The sequence below is a fragment of the Salvelinus namaycush genome, chromosome 36 (assembly GCF_016432855.1).
Source record: "Salvelinus namaycush isolate Seneca chromosome 36, SaNama_1.0, whole genome shotgun sequence".
NCBI lineage: Eukaryota > Metazoa > Chordata > Actinopteri > Salmoniformes > Salmonidae > Salvelinus > Salvelinus namaycush.
Genome location: NC_052342.1, coordinates 23108723 through 23127623, shown reverse-complemented (window position 1 = coordinate 23127623; position 18901 = coordinate 23108723). Strand labels below are relative to the sequence as shown.

The 18901-nt window shown below is 40.6% G+C and overlaps 2 protein-coding genes and 1 long non-coding RNA gene across 3 annotated transcripts in view; 1 reads left to right on the top strand and 2 right to left on the bottom strand.

Annotated features, from left to right (window-relative positions):
• The first annotated feature begins 113 nt into the window (after positions 1-113).
• Positions 114-18901, top strand: part of LOC120030567 (E3 ubiquitin-protein ligase TRIM17-like) — a 49410-nt gene continuing 30622 nt past the window's right edge. Inside the window, exons 1-3 of the mRNA XM_038975985.1 lie at positions 114-261; positions 13795-13865; positions 14237-14333. The gene's annotated coding sequence lies outside the window, so the exon portion shown is untranslated. The remainder of the gene's footprint in view (positions 262-13794; positions 13866-14236; positions 14334-18901) is intronic.
• LOC120030568 (apolipoprotein L3-like) lies at positions 12231-13936 on the bottom strand. The gene is made up of 2 exons (XM_038975986.1): positions 13756-13936; positions 12231-13545 (listed from the first exon to the last, which is right to left on the bottom strand). The coding sequence occupies exon 2, from the start codon at positions 13542-13544 to the stop codon at positions 12675-12677; it is 870 nt and encodes a 289-aa protein (XP_038831914.1). The 5' UTR covers position 13545; positions 13756-13936; the 3' UTR covers positions 12231-12674.
• Positions 13996-14502, bottom strand: LOC120030569. Its single transcript, XR_005473652.1, has 3 exons — positions 14440-14502; positions 14244-14330; positions 13996-14078 (listed from the first exon to the last, which is right to left on the bottom strand). It is a non-coding gene; the product is annotated as an uncharacterized LOC120030569 (long non-coding RNA).

Here is an 18901-nt window from a genome sequence, read left to right as displayed (position 1 = left end):
AATTGAAAAACGGGGAGGGTTTGGATTGTGGGTTGGGGAACGCCGTCAACATGGCCATTTCCGTTTAAATACGCCACTCATTGCTTCACCCACCGAACGGGAGAAAACATACCTCAAAGTCTGTTAAAAAAATGTACAAAAACATTTTGGGGTGACGTGTCATTCAGTACAAATAGTTCCTCAACGTAGCAAACGTTCAAGCGAACTGAACGCACCTCCTGTTCAGAGGTTGAACTACACTGAAGAGGCATACGACCACAGGTAAGGACTCTAATTTTAAACAAAAAAAGGATTGTATTGATCATTTAAAATGATAGGAGACAACATCACATACATTAAAAGGGCAATATGCAGTTGCTATATCCATTTTTGGACTTAAATTAATAAATTAATCATACAGTATATACCTGTTGATTCTTGAAAAATATAACTTATGACTCATGAACTCAGTTCAACAGTACCTGATCAGAACCCAAAATACAAGCTTGTTTTAGTCCAATGTTTGTCAACAAAGTAAATGTAAACACACTGTATACCTTTTAAAACATGGTTAAAACTATACAATTTTGATATCGTAGATAGACAGAGTTATGGATGAAAGGACTGACTATCAGTTTGAGAGTGATTACATTTCTCCAGCACAATCCCTCAGCTTTTTACCGAAACAGTGGTGGGGAGTGTGTTGTGTTACTGTTTCAACCACTAACTGCCCCTTTAAACCTTATCAAGGATAAAACACCATAAACCCCAAAGGTGTATTTCCATTGTGGTTCTCTGTGTCAACAAGATGGTAAGATTGACACGGAGTATGCTGTACTCTCAATGTTTGTCTAAATGCTTTCCCTGTTATATAATATCAATATGGAACTGCCCAGCTAGCACATCTGGTTCTTTGGAAGTTCTGGGAATATACATGTTTTGTTTCCCATTGGTTATGGGAAAGAAGCCATACGTTTATTGACTGTTAAAACTGAACGTGAAATTTTTGCCTGTTCTGGAAACATACATCTTTAGGTTGCATGGAGATTCTGAGAATGTGAATGTTTACAATGGTTCCCTGAAAGTTTTCTTACTGTTTCTAAATCCGGCTGAGAATATCACAGCGAGATCAAACCACAACTGTTGGATTCGCTGGACTGTTACCTTTCATGCCATCTCACAGTTGCTCAGAAGAGCAAATCTATTGTTTTTCTGGATAGGCCATAAAATGTGACTTGTCACTCCCTATGCAAATGTAGGATATGAAACCTGACACTTCAAGTCAGCTCCGCTTAGAGAGTGGAAGCGGAGAGCAGACAGACAGGGCTTGCTGAAACTATAAGGCACGGGACCCTAAGATGTTCAGAGTGCTTTGTACTGTACACCAAAATGTGAGTCAGAACCAGTCCTGAACCACTCAACATCCCCCATATAGAGAACTTCACATCTAGGTATTAAAATATAAATATATATTCCATGACAGGAAATTATACTACAATATGTGATAAAGAAACACAAACATCAGACAATTCTTATAATGGCTGAGATGTAGGCTTCTTTTCCCCTCAAGTACAATGGAAAGCATGTATTTGTTTTTGGGGTCATGTACTCATTCTTTATGAGTATTAGAATACCATCATATAATTCTAAAAGGGTATGTTGATTTAACAAGAGGCAAATAAGGAGATGGAAGCATTATTTAAGGCACACTGAAGCATGCATAACTCATACAGCACCCATCCCAATGACCAAATATCACTGCAAAGGAGGGAAAATGCATTGACATTTAATTATCTATTATAGGGTTGTCGGTCTCCTTTGATATATTTTTGTTTTTTATTTGGAATGTATTTTTTGATGTCAAATTCCACCAGTCAGACTCTGGGCCTAAATAACCCACCATTCCATTGTATGAAGATCCACATTGAGAAGCACTGATAGGAGAGCTTCTCATTAGCAGACAATCATTAAACCGGGTGTAACATCTTTAGGTATTCAAATACATTTTTCACCAATTTATTATTATTTAAAAAAAATACTACTTTTCATTGAATCTTCCGAAGTCTCCCAAACAAAGTGTCCCAAATTTTGTGATTAAAAATGTATATTTAGTAGGGTGAAAACAAAACAGCAAATTAAACATTTATATAACATCAGATTACATAGTTAATTGTCCCACATAAAGGCTATTTACTGGATCACTTTAACCAGTATCTTATCAAAAAGACAAGTAATATGTACAAAATACCCCTAAAAGTGCCAACGGGTCAAAAAGTAATAACTTGGAAACCCTTATTTTGATTGTTCAGAAATTTCAGGATGTTGTCAAACAACTAGTTACTGACAACAAAACACAATTTATCAGTATTTCTGTGTTAATATTGAGGAATTAAAAATAATCTGTTTTGTATACTAGTGGTGCGTGAACGGGTAAGTTGAACATTTTGAAAGCTATACAGTAGACTTGGAGCCACCACAGATTTGGTCCGACCACAGATTTGGTCCGTGGGGAGCGTGGCAGCCACTTTAACTGAAAAATAACAATGTAGAACCCTTCTCGCCTTCCAAAGAATCCTTATTGCCTTATAAAGAATCATCAATAGAACCCTTTCTCCCAATAATGGTTCTTAGGATGCTAAAGGTTATATGGAGAAACCTTTGCTTTACAAAGAATCTTAGTCTCCCAAAAAGGGTTCTTCAGTTGAAAATGGTTATTGGTAGAACCCTATCCATCAGTTTTTCAAAGAATGTACCGGAACCCAATTCGCCCATCGTAGGTCGTACCGGTGTGTAAGACGAGTTCAATCACCAATTCCTCAACCATTGAGTATCACAGAAACACATGGAATGAATAAAAAATAAATATTGTCAAGCTGCTATGGATGAAATTGATAAAAATCCGCTGTAATATCTGCCTAGGGTATTAATAACATGTACAATATTGACTTGGGGGTGATCAAGGTATAGTAGAGTTTTATTTTTCATCAATCTTTAAAAAAAAAAAGACTTAACTTCCACTTTGACTTCAGTATTTTGTGTAGATCGTTGACAACAAAAAAATGACAATTAAATCCATTCAAATCCCAGTTTGTAACACAATAAAATATGAAGAAATCCAAGGGGTTGTAGACTTTTATAGGCACTGTATTTGACATATTATGCATTTTTTGGGGACCCCTTTTGGCTCGCAAGCATTTGTTTCAGAACTACTGCCTAAAACATGTACAAAAGTATCAGATAATCTTTATTAAATTAAAAGTGTTACGTGTTATTGCTTGAAAAACATTGTCTCTTTGCAATCATTACCAATTTGGGGAAAAAAATTACACCAGTTGGATCTTTTATGCTACAAATAATGTCTGTTGCCACTTTCAGGGTTAAATCAGTTCATTAGTGGTTCGCAAACCTCTCCTCGGAGAGTAATTTTAAATGTTGTTGTAACCCTGAACTAGCACACCTGATTAATCTAATCAACAGCTTGATGATTTGATGACTAAATAACTTAGGTTTGCTATCTTTGGAGTAGATCTTGAACATCTGGGGGTCCCTGAGGAGAGGGTTGAGAACCACCTAGCAGACCAGTGTGTACCTGTGGTCTCAGATCTCTGTGAAGAAGGTCTAGGCCATGCACATGCTTCAGGGCCATACAGATCTTGACAAACCAGTCCATGATCTGGGATGAAATCCAGTCAGTAATTTATGTTTAGCCTAAAACAAAATAGTTTTGATGTAGTGTCATAAATAGAAATGGCTGTGTTCCAGGCTGACTACATTGCAGAAGCCTGACAGATCTCACAACAACTTGATAGGTGAACATATCAGCTAATATATGATATAGCAATCTGACAACCGATTGCACAGTAGATGACTTGGCATGCAAAAATTGGTTGATGCAATGCGACATCTGCAATGTAGTCAGTTTGGAACGCAACCAATATGTTATTCCATCAGAAACCTGAAAATGGGTTCCCCTCTTTGCTCTTCTGTGTAAGATTTCTGCCCTCACAATTGTTTTCTCACTCCTTGCTATGACTGTCGTGGAAATTCTAACCAGAAAGGAAGATTCTTCAAAACAACTTATTTTATTTTAAGATTTGCAAATCTGGAGCGGTCAACAATCATTCAAAATGTGCATAGTTAAGAGCCCAACAAAATAGAGTAGGGTATCAGCTTTTATAGAAAGTACAACCCCCCCCCCTCTGGGTTGTGTGACAACCAGACAGAACAATAGCTGTGAGGACCCAAATGTTCAGTTAAGTCTTGGTGGTGAAGTCTGTTTCTGCAACACTGTTTCTCAAAGGAACCAAAACCATTTGTCTTGCTCGTCTCTCACAGCTTAGTTCAGTCTACTGCTAAATAACAGGATATAGAACGACAGCATTTGGCTGTAAGTCCAGTACCATGAGTCAGTCACGAAGACAAAGGGGAAGTGTTCTAGCAGAGGGAGCAAGTCTCATTAGTACATTATGTGAATTTAGTTACACTGGAAACGTATAACAGCAATTTTTGCCATCCATATGACCTACTTAAAACAATTCCATATAGCTTAGTAGACCCCCCCCCCTTTATAAAGTAAACCCTTTACTTTTTAAAGGTATCTAAATTAGGCCTAGCTGTGTCGCCCTTCAAATCAATCTTTATTTTAAAGTGCAACACACTTTACAGTATAACAATACAATAAAATAAAATAGGTACAACGAGACTGCCATGTAGGGGTCTACAGTATGATGTATGAATTATGATTGACACAGTTAAGTAAACCAGGGTCAAATTCCTTATACATTATCTATAATCATATAAATAACACACCTTAACAGGTGTGTTAGTGTAAAAATGTTACACCAACAGGAGGCTGGTGAGGGGAGGATGGCTCATAAATGGCTGGGATGGAGTGGATTGACACATGGAAATAATGTGTCTGATACCATTCTGTTTCAGTTATTACTATGAGCACTTCCTCCCCAATTAAGGCAGCCACCAGCCGACTGTGTCAAGTCCAACCCAGTTGACTACTTTGAAACAGTGGAAGCCATAATTGGCACTGGCCATGATAAAACTGGCTTTGTGCTTTCAGAAGCAATCTAGACTATGCTATACAAAGATAAATAAATGCTACCATTCATGTTGAACAGAGTGCATAGTAGTGTTGGATTTAGTAATGGAGGACTGAGAGAAATAGAAGTCACAGTTTGAAATATTATACATTTTTATCTAAACATTTGTGAGGTACAGGTATACATTTCTTTATATGAAGTCATAGAAACTAAAATTCTCTAGCAAAAATATAAATAATTTGAACATAAAAGGATAGTTCACTCAAATTGCAAAATCACAGATTGGTTTCCTTACCCCATAAGCAGTCTATGAACAAGGTACAAGGCACAAATCCCAAATTGTAAAACAACATGGGAAGCATTCTCAGGACTACCTTTGCTGACATGTGAACTCTTAAACCATGGCAAGCACTGATGGATAAAGAGAAGAGTTAAACTGATTAGAAAAACATACAACTACAAAATGTTCTGGGCCCGTATTCATACGTTGTAGGAGTGGAGATTTAGAACCAGCAGTTCCCCTCTGAATGTATAATCTGACTCTGGCTTTTGGTCTGACAATTTCACTATTTGGTATTTTGACCAATGAGATCTTTTTTAAATGACCAGTTAGTGAAAAACAATATCAAAATTGGTTTGCCTGTGTAAACGCAGCCTAATTGGTCTTTTGACTATTCAGATCAGGGGCACATTCCTCCTCATACCTCACAATGCCTGGATAGGTATTTTAAGTATAAGCTAACAACATATTTGACCCGTTTCAAGAAGCTAGGCATATGCTGCAGGTCACTATTTCAGAGGAGAGCCATTACGGGGTACTTTGACATTTTTTTTTATCAAATGCGTTTCGGACTGCTCGTATTGCTCATTTGTCATCGCTCGCTAGACCAGAAATGGTCCGAAGTTATACTTTTCCCCCCAACTTTTTCATTACGCAGACATAAGCACAGTTGACACCATCGAGGTGCGGATGTTTACTTTCTACACAAGTTGTTATTTTCCAGTTTCGTCCGACGAACAGATTGTCATGGTAAAATTAAAAAGGGATACATTTTTTATGGAATTCCATTAATGTCCATTGAGAAAGCATACCAACTATACCATTTAGCTAAGCTAAGAATGACGAGAATAATCAAGTCAATAAACGTTGGGTAGTTAGCCTATAGTTAATATACTGGCAAGTATGATGTATAACTACTAATGTTAGGTAGCTAGCTAACATACCGGTACATACTGCTGTAATGATATACTATGTGGTTCGTAAGGACAGCGCAGCTTATACATTGTCAGCCAACATAACGTGTAAGGTAACTTTATTTGAAAAGTCATTACTTTATTACATTGAGTAGCAAGCTACAACCTTGGTCATTAGGGCAAATCTGGTATCTGATAGGAGGGGGGGGGGGGGGGGGGGGGGGGTTCACACCTAGCTCGGCTATTAGACTATGCTTTAGTAAAGGTTGAATAGTCTATTGTTCTGCTATTAGCCCCCGTCCCCAACTTGCAACACATTTCTGTTCCCATCTCATTCCTCGCCCTCTTCCACGCGTCATCATTCTGCTCCTGAGTGGCTCGCTTGTGGCCGTGCTTTTTTCAGTTGTGTGTCAAGAATTCTGGATACAGTAGCACGTTTGTATGAAGCTGTGGTTATTCACAGGCAAATTGTTATATGCTTATGGAGGTACATTTGTGTCTTTTTGTCAAGAGCAAAACCTTTTTAATTTTCAATCAAAAATAATTGTTCTGAAAGCAACTTTTTTCGACACAAAGGAAGTCAAAGCGGACACCTACGAAGATGGCATCTCAGGTAAGCAGCACTGGGCTGTATTGACGTATTCTAAAAGTCACATCTGCTGCTTGAGATTGAACGATCATATCTCAGCTATTGTTTTCATATGTATAAAAAAAACTGTTTTCTTTACTTTCAGAGAGCAAGCTGACCAAGGTGTCAAACATGTAGATATTGCCAGATGTTTACTGTTCGAGGAACAGGCCGTGGAAGCTTTATTGCTGGCAAAATTGTCCATAACCAGAGGTAATTAAACTGTTCTGTGTTCTTTTCTCTCTTCCTCTCTGCCTGTCTTGTTGTACATGGAACCTGTCTCACATGCATTAATTTAAAAAACCTTAACATGTCAGCTGCTAATTTTCAGATTTACACCACATAAACACAGCCATTTTCACTGGACTATCTGTTGCTGCCAAGTCATGATTTCCCTGGGGGTTAGCCTTGCAATAACCAAGTGGTGAGACACATAGCCCTCTATAGTTAAATGTTTCAGGTACACTCAGATACGTGTCTGCATCACATACAGTATCTTCTATTGACATGATCTTCTATTGTTTGTCCTCGTGTCTGTTTTTCAGCATAAAGTTCTCTGTAGCCACTTTGTGTGGACACCAGGTGAGACCACACACACACAATAACAGTCTCTCTTATTCACTTCATCCATCTCCCCCTTCTCTCTAAATCCTCTACGGTTATATCAACTGTTTTGGTGAACCCCTCCCGCATCTGAACTGGCTGTCACAGAGGGCACAGCATGATCATAGGTGAGATGTCACTTGGTCAAGTCAACAGGACTTATTATTAAAGAGATGCTTTAAAATTGAAATAAGACAGAGATGTAGTAGTCCCAGAGTTAATGATACAAGGTCAGTTTTGAATTTCTCCTCTTGATTTAAGATGACTGACCATGTTAGAATAAAAACAACAAGGCTAGATAATGATCTCTCGTCTGCTGGTATGTTTCAATGTGAGAGAGGAAGCCAGTCCTGTCATTGCCACCTCACCCGCTCTTAAGATAACCTTCGGGCCAACTGGGGGCCCAAGGCTGGTTAGGAGACACCGCAATTGTGATGAACTGAGAGAATATTAGGGTAGAACTGTAATTCATGAATCATATGCTGTCTGCCACTCTTCATACCTCTTTACCCTTGTCTTCTACACCTCTCTCCCCACCTTGTCTTTTTTCCCCCGTTTTATAATGCATTGAATATATGTGCATTGAAGTAGAGATTGAACTTGTATTTATAATATTACAATTATCATAATTATAAATTAATTTATGTATTTATAACACCTGGATAATGAACTTCTTTCAATAAAGCGTTTCACATTCTCCACTGGTTGAAGTTAAGTATCTAATTGGAATACTATCCTGTGTCCTCAGATTAATGCAGATGAAGGGAGTTAGATATGCATCGTTTTTTTTCTTCTGTATATATGAATTACGAATCAATCATGTTTCTAGTCTATTTCATAGTTACAGTGTGTAATCATTGATGTCCCAGGAGTGGTAAACACTGTTGAAGTGTATAATTGTAATACATACATGCAGACACAGCATCATTCAAATAATGGAGTTTCATATGACTGAAAAAAGAATGTCTCAGAGATTCATACCTGAACCTCACCTTTATTTGCCATGGTAGAGTACATGATCAGTGAATATATTCAATGTACAGGGTACAATGCGGGAATCTCATGCGTGGTAATAACTACAGTACATGTGTACATAGGACTTGCATCCTTGGCACAATAAAGTTATTATATTCTACTCTATCCATAGGCTTCATTAATGCCATTCAGACTTGAAGTTGATACAACAACTATGATAGCCGAGGTTCATAGATTGGTATGAATATTAAATCAGAACCTAACGTTTTAGGGTCCATAAACAGATCAGCTACATATTGTAGCTAGCTACACATCCATAGGCATACAGTTATTTTTATCCTCCACTACACAATTTGCAAGTAAATAGTTAGCTAGCTATGTTACTTCAGCTGAATTGCACGGCAAGCATACACAATTGTACATTCAATTTGCAGTAAACGCTTCAGCTAGCTAGATTCTTTACATCCACTGTTTCACAAAACGACAACCTGGTTTGCTGGTTCTCAGGAGTCCCTAAAACATTAAACAACACACATTACAAATTCATTCTCCTAACACTAGCTAGCTGACTAATGTTAGCTAGTCAGATAACTTGCTAAATAGCAATTTTCGTAAATTAACTTTATGGCAAAAAAAATGCACAAACGTTTGTCTCTACATTAACTAACATATTCCTTTCAATTGTACGTTTTTTGCTTGACTCGTTATAACGTTATAACAACTTACATCTGGTTCCAAATCAAATGTATTTATATAGCCCTTACATCAGCTGATATCTCAAAGTGCTGTACAGAAACCCAGCCTAAAACCCCAAACAGCAAGCAATGCAGGTGTAGAAGCACGGTGGCTAGGAAATACTCCCTAGAAAGGCCAGAACTTAGGAAGAAACCTAGAGAGGAACCAGGCTATGAGGGGTGGCCAGTCGTCTTCTGGCTGTGCCGGGTGGAGATTATAACAGAACATGGCCAAGATGTTCAAATGTTCATAGATGACCAGCAGGGTCAAATAATAATAATCAGTGGTTGTCGAGGGTGCAGCAGGTCAGCACTTCAGGAGTAAGTGTCAATTGGCTTTTCATAGCCGATCATTCAGAGTATCTCTACCGCTCCTGCTGTCTCTAGAGAGTTGAAAACAGCAGGTCTGGGACAGGTAGCACGTCCGGTGAACAGTTCAGGGTTCCATAGCCGCAGGCAGAACAGTTGAAACTGGAGCAGCAGCACGGCCAGGTGCAACAAACAAACACTGTATAGCCTTAAAACATGGTTAAAACTATAATTTTTATATCGTGGATAGTCGGTCCTTGCATCCATAACTCTGTCTATGAGTTTGAGAGTGACTACATTTCTCCACCCCCATTCCTCAGCTTTTTACCATTTTGTTAATGTTTCAACGGCTAATTGCCCCTTTAAATCAAGGGCTCCCGAGTGGCGCAGCGTTCTAAGGCACTGCATCTCAGTGCAAGAGGCGTCACTACAGGCCCTAGTTCCAATTCAGGCTGTGTCACATCCGGCCGTGATTGGTAGTCCCATAGGGCGGTGCGCAATTGGCCCAGCGTCGTCCGGGTTTGGCTGGGGTAGGCCATCATTGTAGAATGACAGAATTTGTTCTTAACTGACTTGCCTAGTTAAATAAAGGTTAAATAAAATTAAAAAATAAATGATTAAACACAAAGCCCAAAGTTGTATTTCCATTGTGGTCCTCTTTGTCAACAAGATGGTAAGATTGACACTGAATATACTGTAATGTTTTCCTAAATGCTTTCCTTGTTATATAATATCATATTATCAATAGGTAATTGCCCAGCTAGCACATCTACGTTTTTTGTTTCCCATTTGATCTGGGAAAGAAGCCATTAGTTTCCTGACTGTTATAACTGAATATGATGCCTGTTCTGGAAACATCCATTTTTAAGATGTATGGAGATTCTGAGAACGTTTACAATGAGGTTCCTGGGAGGTTTTATTAACCTCTGAGAATGGAAATTACAGGTTATTGGAAGTTAGTTTAATTACATTCTAACAATATGTTTCCAAAAATAGTTTGAGTAACACTCCTAGCTTAGTTAGGGTTGACTGTTTTGAACTCCAAAAACAGATATGACACATGGATAAGCATTTTCATTGGTGTTAATCATGCAAACACATTTCTTTTTTATTGTGGCATCGCTTTAGTGAGATTCAAATCTATGATCTTCTGTTCTCTATCCATGGAATTAGCCCACTATGCCTCCAGGATGGACCTAGCATGCCATGTGTTTTTGACTCATAGAACGCTGTTCATTTTTGTCTATTCAAACAGATCCCAGTTTTGTTGACGCTGAGAACGGAATGTACAGTGCATTCGGAAAGTATTCAGACCCCTTGACTTTTTCCAAATTTTTCTACATTACAGTCTTATTCTAAAATGGATTAAATAAAGAAATTGTCTCATCAATCTACACACAATACCCAATAATGACAAAGTGAAAACAGTTTTTTAGAAATTATTTGCAGATAAGTAAATAATGTACAGTTGATTTTATTAAGTATTCAGACCCTTTGCTATGAGACTGGAAATTTAGCTCAGGGGCATCCTGTTTCATCATTGCTGAGATGACTTTATTGGAGTACACCTGTGGTAAATTCAATTAATTGGACAATTTGGGAAAAGGCACACACCTGTCTATATAAGGTCCCACAGTTGACAATGCATGTCAGAGCAAAAACCAAGCCATGAGGTTGACGGAATTGTCCATAGAGCTCTGAGAGAGGATTTTGTAGAGGTACAGATCTAGGGAAGGGTCCTAAAAAATGTCTGCAACATTTAAGGTCCCGAAGAACACCGTGGCCTCTATCATTCTTAAATGGAAGAAGTTTGTAACCACCGAGACTCTTCCTAGAGCTGTCCGCCAAGGCCAAACTGAGCAATTGGGGGAGAAGGGCCTTGGTCAGGAAGGTGACCAAGAACCCAAAGGACAACCATCTCTGCAGCACTCCACCAATCAGGCCTTTATGGTAGAGTGGCCAGACGTAAGCCACTCTTCAGTAAAAGGCACATGACAGACCGCTTGGACTTAGCCAAAAGGCACCTAAAGATTCTCAGACCATGAGAAACAAGATTCTCTGGTCTGACGAAACCAAGACTGAACTCTTTGGCCTGAATGCCAAGCTTCACGTCTGGAGGAAACCTGGCACTATCCCTACGGTGAAGCATGGTGTTGGCAGCAGCATGCTGTGGGGATGTTTTTCATCGGCAGGGACTGGGAGACTAGTCAGGATCAAGGGAAAGATGAACGGCGCAAAGCACAGAGATCCTTGATGAAAACCTGCTCTAGAGTGCTCAGGACTCCAGACTGGGGCAAAGGTTCACCTTCCAACAGGACAACGACCCCAAGCACACAGCCAAGACAACGCAGGAGTGGCTTTGGGACAAGTCTCTGAATTTCTTTGAGTTGCCCGGACTTGAACCCGATCAAACATCTCTGAAGACACCTGAAAATAACTGTGCAGCGACACTCCCTATCCAACCTGACAGATCTTCAGAAGGTCTGCAGAGAAGAATGGGAGAAGCTCCCCAAATACAGGTGTGCCAAGCTTGTAGCATCATACCCAAGAAGACTTGAGGCTGTAATTGCTGCCAAAGGTGCTTCAACAAAGTACTGAGTAAAGGGTCTGAATAGTTATGTAAATGTGGTATTTCAGTTTTTTAAATCCAAAACATATATATAAAAAACATTTTTTGCTTTGTCATTACGAGGTATTGTTTGGTGGGGGAAAAAACTATTTTAATCAATTTTAGAATAAGGCTGTAACGTTTAAAAATGTGGAAAAAGTCAAGGGGTGTCAATACTTTCCGAATGCACTAGGTGAAATGGGGGGAGTATGTACACAAAGTGCTGTAATTTTGAAACGTTTCACCTGATATGAATGAAAATGCCCTCTTGTGTAATACACCTGATATAATTTTATGTAAGAATTTTTTTTACAGATCAAATCATGTCAACTGTAATAACCTGAAAGGAAAGTGCTTCAGTACTAAAGCTGAGATATACTGTATACTTATGTTTCTACAACCTACTTATCATAGCTGATTTTTGCAAGAATTGAAGAACAGAAAAGGGATTTTGCTCACGATTAAAACCTGAAGGCCTATCAGGGTGTCAGTCACACCTGTGTTTTACAGAGAAGTGTATCGATGAATGACTCAATCTGCTCTATTTCTTGTTTCTGCATCTTTTACAATCACTAGAACTGAGTATAGTTTCAATTGTCTAAGTGACAGCCCTCTATTTTAGGAATGATTGAGATGACGTCACTCAGTTCGTCCAGGCTCTTCTGTAGCTGATCAGCTGTCTGTCTGATCGTCTGGATGAACTTCATGGTCTCTGACTTGACCTCAGCTTTTGGTTCTTCACATTCAGGGTTCAGCTTAGTCATGGAGTCTGTGTCCATCAAGTGTAACTTACTGCTATCACTAGACTGTTTCTCAGACTTCGCCTGTCGTATGTTGTGGATCTCTTTTGCATCCATGGCGATGAAGAAGATATCAACTGCTACAAAGAAAGCAGAGAATATTCCTGTTGCCATCTCTAGAACACGCACTGCCCTTGCAGTTTTAGCTGCCACCTTGCCAATGGAGGCCACTTGGACCAATCGGACAAGCTCTGGGATGCTCCCAAGGCCCCTCCCAACCCTCGCCCCAGCATTTGCTAGCTTCTCTGCATTTAAACTGCCTCTTTCTGTGGTAAAGGAGACACTCATCCTCGGTGTCTCCAAACCCTCAGCGATGTTTTGTAGAGATGTCACCACAGAGTTCATCTTCTCCTGGAACTCCTTGATGTTCTTGATGGCTTTGCGGTCGGTAGACTGATTGACCATGTTGGTGATGTTGGATACTCCGGCTGTGGCTCCACCAGTGACAGCCACCCCAATACCCACTCCTGTGACGATCAGGGAGGTGCCCAGAGTGAAGGGAGACAGGATGAGGCCTACTATGGAAGTGATTCCTCCAGCTGCACCAATAACACCTCCAGTCAGACTGCCTATGGTGGTTCCCTGGTGCACACTCTCCAAGCCGTCTGCCAGAGTTCTCAGATTGTTCAAGTTTGTCTGGAGCTCCTCCACAGTTTTCATTCTGTAAGAAAATGTATTTAGACAGATGGATGAATGGGTGGACAGACAAACAGATCATTTGATTGAAGGATGGAAACAAGGACGAAATTTATGGATGAATGGGTGGACAGACAAACAGATCATTTGATTGAAGGATGGAAACAAGGACGAAATTTATGGATGAATGAGTGAATGAACAAACAATTGTATCATATCATCATGTATTGCAAACCTTCTTTGTGAGGAAACTAATAATGAAGGGTTTTTCCAGGATTTCACCAGCTGAAGGTCTACTGGTCGGTTCTCGTTGGAAGATGTCACACAGTAGTTGATGGAGCTCAGGTGAGAAACTCTCTGGGAGAGTTGGGTAAGGACCCCCCAGTATTTTGGGAATGAGCTTGATTGTGCTTGCTGCAGTGAACTGTTAAGAAAGAACTGTCACTATCACACTGCATGTTGCTTTAGCAAGAGGCAAATAAGGAGATGGAGGCATTACTTACTGCACTCTGAAGCATACATAACTCATACAGCACACATCCCAAGGACCAAATATCACTGCAAAGGAGGGAAAATGCATTGACATTTCATTCTCCATGGTGTTTCACATTGGAGGCAAATGTTCATTATAGAAACATTGTCTTTGCTTTGGCCAAACATATGACATCACGGGGTTGCAGGTCCCCTTTGATAAATGTGTCTTTGTTTTTATTTAGAATTTACCTTTTAGTGTCATAAATTCCACCAGTCAGAATCTCTGGGCCTAAATAACCCACCATTCCATCGTCGGAAGATCCAGATCGGGAAGCACTGGTAGGAGAGATACTCATTAACAGACAATCATTTAACAGGATGTGACATCTATGTATTCAAATCCATTTTCACCAGTTTATTATTGTAAAAAAAAAAGGTAACATACTTTTCATTGACTCTTCCGAAATCTCCCAAACAAAGTGTCCCAAATTTTGTGAGGAATATATTCTAGTGAAGAAAAATATATATATTTAGTTGAGTGAAAACAAAACAGCTAATTAACCATTTATATCACATCAAATAACATATAGGATTAATTGTCCCACATAAAGGCTATATTCAGGACAACTCTAAGCCATGTCTTTTCAAAAAGATGATGAATATGTACAGAATAACCCTAAAGCACCAACAGGGGTCAAAAAGTCATGATTTGGAAACCCTTGTTTTGATCGTTAAGAAATATTAGGACGTTGTCAAGTAACTAGTTTCCGACCACAAAACACAATTTATCAATATTTCTGTGTTTATATGGAAGAATGAAAAATGATATATATATTTTGTATACTAGTGTTGTGTGGGCGCTAAGCAAAATATTTTGAAAGATATAGATATGGCTCCACCACAGATTTGGCCCCTGGGGTGCGTGGAAGCCATTAACTAAAAAATTACAAAAACATGTCAATACATATTTAGCCCCAAGGGACTCATCTGAAGTCGGAACCGTCGATGTGCCAACTTCTGTTTGTAGCGTCCGAACCATTTGGGCTACAAACTAATATGACCCCACTGTGAAAAGGGGAGATTCTCACAAACACGATGGTGCTCTCCGTTTATTAATTTTTAAATGTTTTATTTCACCTTTATTTAACCAGGTAGGCTAGTTGAGAACAAGTTCTCATTTACAACTGCGACCTGGCCATGTCACGATCGTCATAATAAGCGGACCAAGGCGCAGCGGGATATGAAGACATCTTCTTTTATTAAAGATGACGAAACACGAAACGAACACTTTTACAAAACAAAACAACAAACGACCGTGAAGCTACAAACGTAAGTGCATACACAAGCTACAAACGTTCAACATAGACAATTACCCACAAACACCTAAAGCCTATGGCTGCCTTAAATATGGCTCCCAATCAGAGACAACAATAAACAGCTGTCTCTGATTGAGAACCAAATCAGGCAACCATAGACTTTCCTAAACACCTACACTGACCACAACCCCATACATACTAAAAACCCCTTAAACAATACACACACCCTAAACTAGACAAAACACACAAACATCCCCCATGTCACACCCTGACCTAACTAAACTAATAAAGAAAATCAATATAGAGGCCAGGGTGTGACAGGCCAAGAGAAAGCAAAGCAATGTGACACAGACAACAACAGAGTTACACATGGAGTAAACAATAAACAAGCCAATAACACAGAAGAAAAAAAGAAAGTCTATATACTGTGTGTGCAAAATGCATGAGGAGGTAGGGAATAAATAGGCCATAGGAGCGAATAATTACAATTTAGCAGATTAACACTGGAGTGATAAATGAGCATATGATGATGTGCAAGTAGAGATACTGGTGTGCAAAAGAGCAGATAAAAAGAGTATGGGGATGAGGTAGGTAGGTTGGGTGGGTAATTTACTATGTACAGCTGCAGCGATCGGTTAGCTGCTCAGATAGCTGATGTTTAAAGTTGGTGAGGGAAATAAGTCTCCAACTTCAGCGAATTTTGCAATTCGTTCCAGTCACTGGCAGCAGAGAACTGTAAGGAAAGGCGGCCGAATGAGGTGTTGGCTTTGGGGATGATAAGTGAGATATACCTGCTGGAACATGTGCTACGGGTGGGTGTTGTTATCGTGACCAGTGACCTGAGATAAGGCGGAGCTTTACCTACCCTAGACTTATAGATGACCTGGAGCCAGTGGGTCTGGCGACGAATATGTAGCGAGGGCCAGCCGACTAGAGCATACAGGTCACAGTGGTGGGTGGGTGGTATAAGGTGATTTGGTAACCAAACGGATGGCACTGTGATAGACTGCATCCAGTTTGCTGAGTAGAGTATTGGAAGCTATTTTGTAGATGACATCGCCGAAGTCGAGGATCGGTAGGATAGTCAGTTTTACTAGGGTAAGTTTGGCGGCGTGAGTGAAGGAGGCTTTGTTGCGAAATAGAAAGCCGATTCTATATTTGATTTTGGATTGGAAATGTTTAATATGAGTCTGGAAGGAGAGTTTACAGTCTAACCAGACACCTAGGTATTTATAGTTGTCCACATATTCTAGGTCGGAACCATCCAGGGTGGTGATGCTAGTCGGGCGGGTGCGGGCAGCAAACGGTTGAAAAGCATGCATTTGGTTTTACTAGCGTTTAAGAGCAGTTGGAGGCCATGGAAGGAGTGTTGTATGGCATTGAAGCTCGTTTGGAGGTTAGTTAGCACAGTGTCCAAGGAAGGGCCAGAAGTATACAGAATGGTGTCGTCTGCGTAGAGGTGGATCAGGGAATCGCCCGCAGCAAGAGTGACATCATTGATATATACAGAGAAAAGAGTCAGCCCAAGAATTGAACCCTGTGGTACCCCCATAGAAACTGCCAGAGGTCCAGACAACATGCCCTCTGTTTTGACACACTGAACTCTGTCTGCAAAGTAGTTGATGAACAAGGCGAGGCAGTCATTAGAAAAACCAAGGCTATTGAGGAGTCTACCGATAAGAATACGGTGATTGACAGAGTCGAAAGCCTTGGCCAGGTCGATGAAGACGGCTGCACAGTACTGTCTTTTATCGATGGCGGTTAAGGTATTGTTTAGTACCTTGAGCGTGGCTGAGGTGCACCCATGACTGGCTCGGAAACCGGATTGCACAGTGGAGAAGGTATGGTGGGATTCGAAATGGTCAGTGATCTGTTTATTAACTTGGCTTTCGAAGACTTTAGATAGGCAGGGCAGGATGGAAATAGGTCTGTAACGGTTTGGGTCTAGGGTGTCACCCCCTTTGAAGAGGGGGATGACCGCGGCAGCTTTCCAATCTTTAGGGATCTCGGACGATACGAAAGAGAGGTTGAACAGGCTGGTAATAGGGGTTGCAACAATGGCGACGGATAGTTTTAGAAAGAGAGGGTCCAGATTGTCTAGCACAGCTGATTTGTACGGGACCAGGTTCTGCAGCTCTTTCAGAACATCTGCTATCTGGATTTGGGTGAAGGAGAAGCTGGGGAGGCTTGGGCGATTAGCCGGGGGGGGGGGGGGGGGGCAGAGCTGTTGGCCGGGGTTGGAGTAGCCAGGAGGAAGGCATGGCCAGCCGTTGGGAAATGCTTATTGAAATTTTCCATTATCATGGATTTATCGGTGGTGACCGTGTTACCTAGCCTCAGTGCAGTGGGCAGCTTGGAGGAGGTGCTCTTGTTCTCCATGGACTTTAGTGTCCCAAAACTTTTTGAAGTTAGAGCTACAGGATGCAAATTTCTGCTTGAAAAAGCTAGCCTTTGCTTTCCTGACTGACCGTGTGTATTGGTTCCTGACTTCCCTGAACAGTTGCATATCGCGGGGACTATTCGATGCTATTGCAGTCCACCACAGGATGTTTTTGTGCTGGTCAAGGGCAGTCAGGTCTGGAGTGAACCAAGGGCTATATCTGTTCTTAGTTCTGCATTTTTTGAACGGAGCATGCTTATCTAAGATGGCGAGGAAATTACTTTTAAAGAATGACCAGGCATCCTCGACTGACGGGATGAGGTCAATATCCTTCCAGGATACCCGGGCCAGGTCGATTAGAAAGGCCTGCTCGCAGAAGTGTTTTAGGGAGCGTTTGACAGTGATGAGGGGTGGTCGTTTGACCGCGGACCCATAGCGGATACAGGCAATGAGGCAGTGATCGCTGAGATCCTGATTGAAAACAGCAGAGGTGTATTTGGAGTGCAAGTTGGTCAGGATAATGTCTATGAGGGTGCCCATGTTCATGGATTTAGGGTTGTACCTGGTGGGTTTCTTGATGATTTGTGTGAGATTGAGGGCATCTAGCTTAGATTGTAGGACTGCCGGGGTGTTAAGCATATCCCAGTTTAGGTCTCCTAACAGAACAAACTCTGAGGCTAAATGGGGGGCGATCAATTCACAAATGGTGTCCAGGGCACAGCTGGGAGCGGAGGGGGTCGATAGCAGGCGGCAACAGTGAGAGACTTATTTTCAGAGAGATACATTTTTAAAATTAGAAGTTCGAACTGTTTGGGTATAGACCTGGAAAGTATGACAGAACTTTTCAGGCTATATCTGCAGTAGATTGCAACTCCTCCCCCTTTAGTAGCCAACCTTGCCTTGATGGCTTTGGTGTTTAATGGTGGTTCTCAAACCTCCCCTCGGAGAGTCATTTAAAATGTTGTTGTAACCCTGAACTAGCACACCTGATTCATCTAATCAACAGCTTGATGATTTGATGACTAAATAATTTAGGTTTGCTATCTTTAGAGTAGATCATAAACATTGAACATCTGGGGGTCCCTGAGGAGAGGGTTGAGAACCACCTAGCAGACCAGTGTGTACCTGTGGTCTCAGGTCTCTGTGAAGAAGGCCCAGGCCATGGACATGCTTCAGGGCCATGCAGATCTTGACAAACCAGTCCATGATCT

Excerpts from the sequence above, each read along its gene's own strand:
- LOC120030568 (XM_038975986.1), bottom strand. The coding sequence starts at position 13,544 with ATGAAAACTGTGGAGGAGCTCCAGACAAACTTGAACAATCTGAGAACT.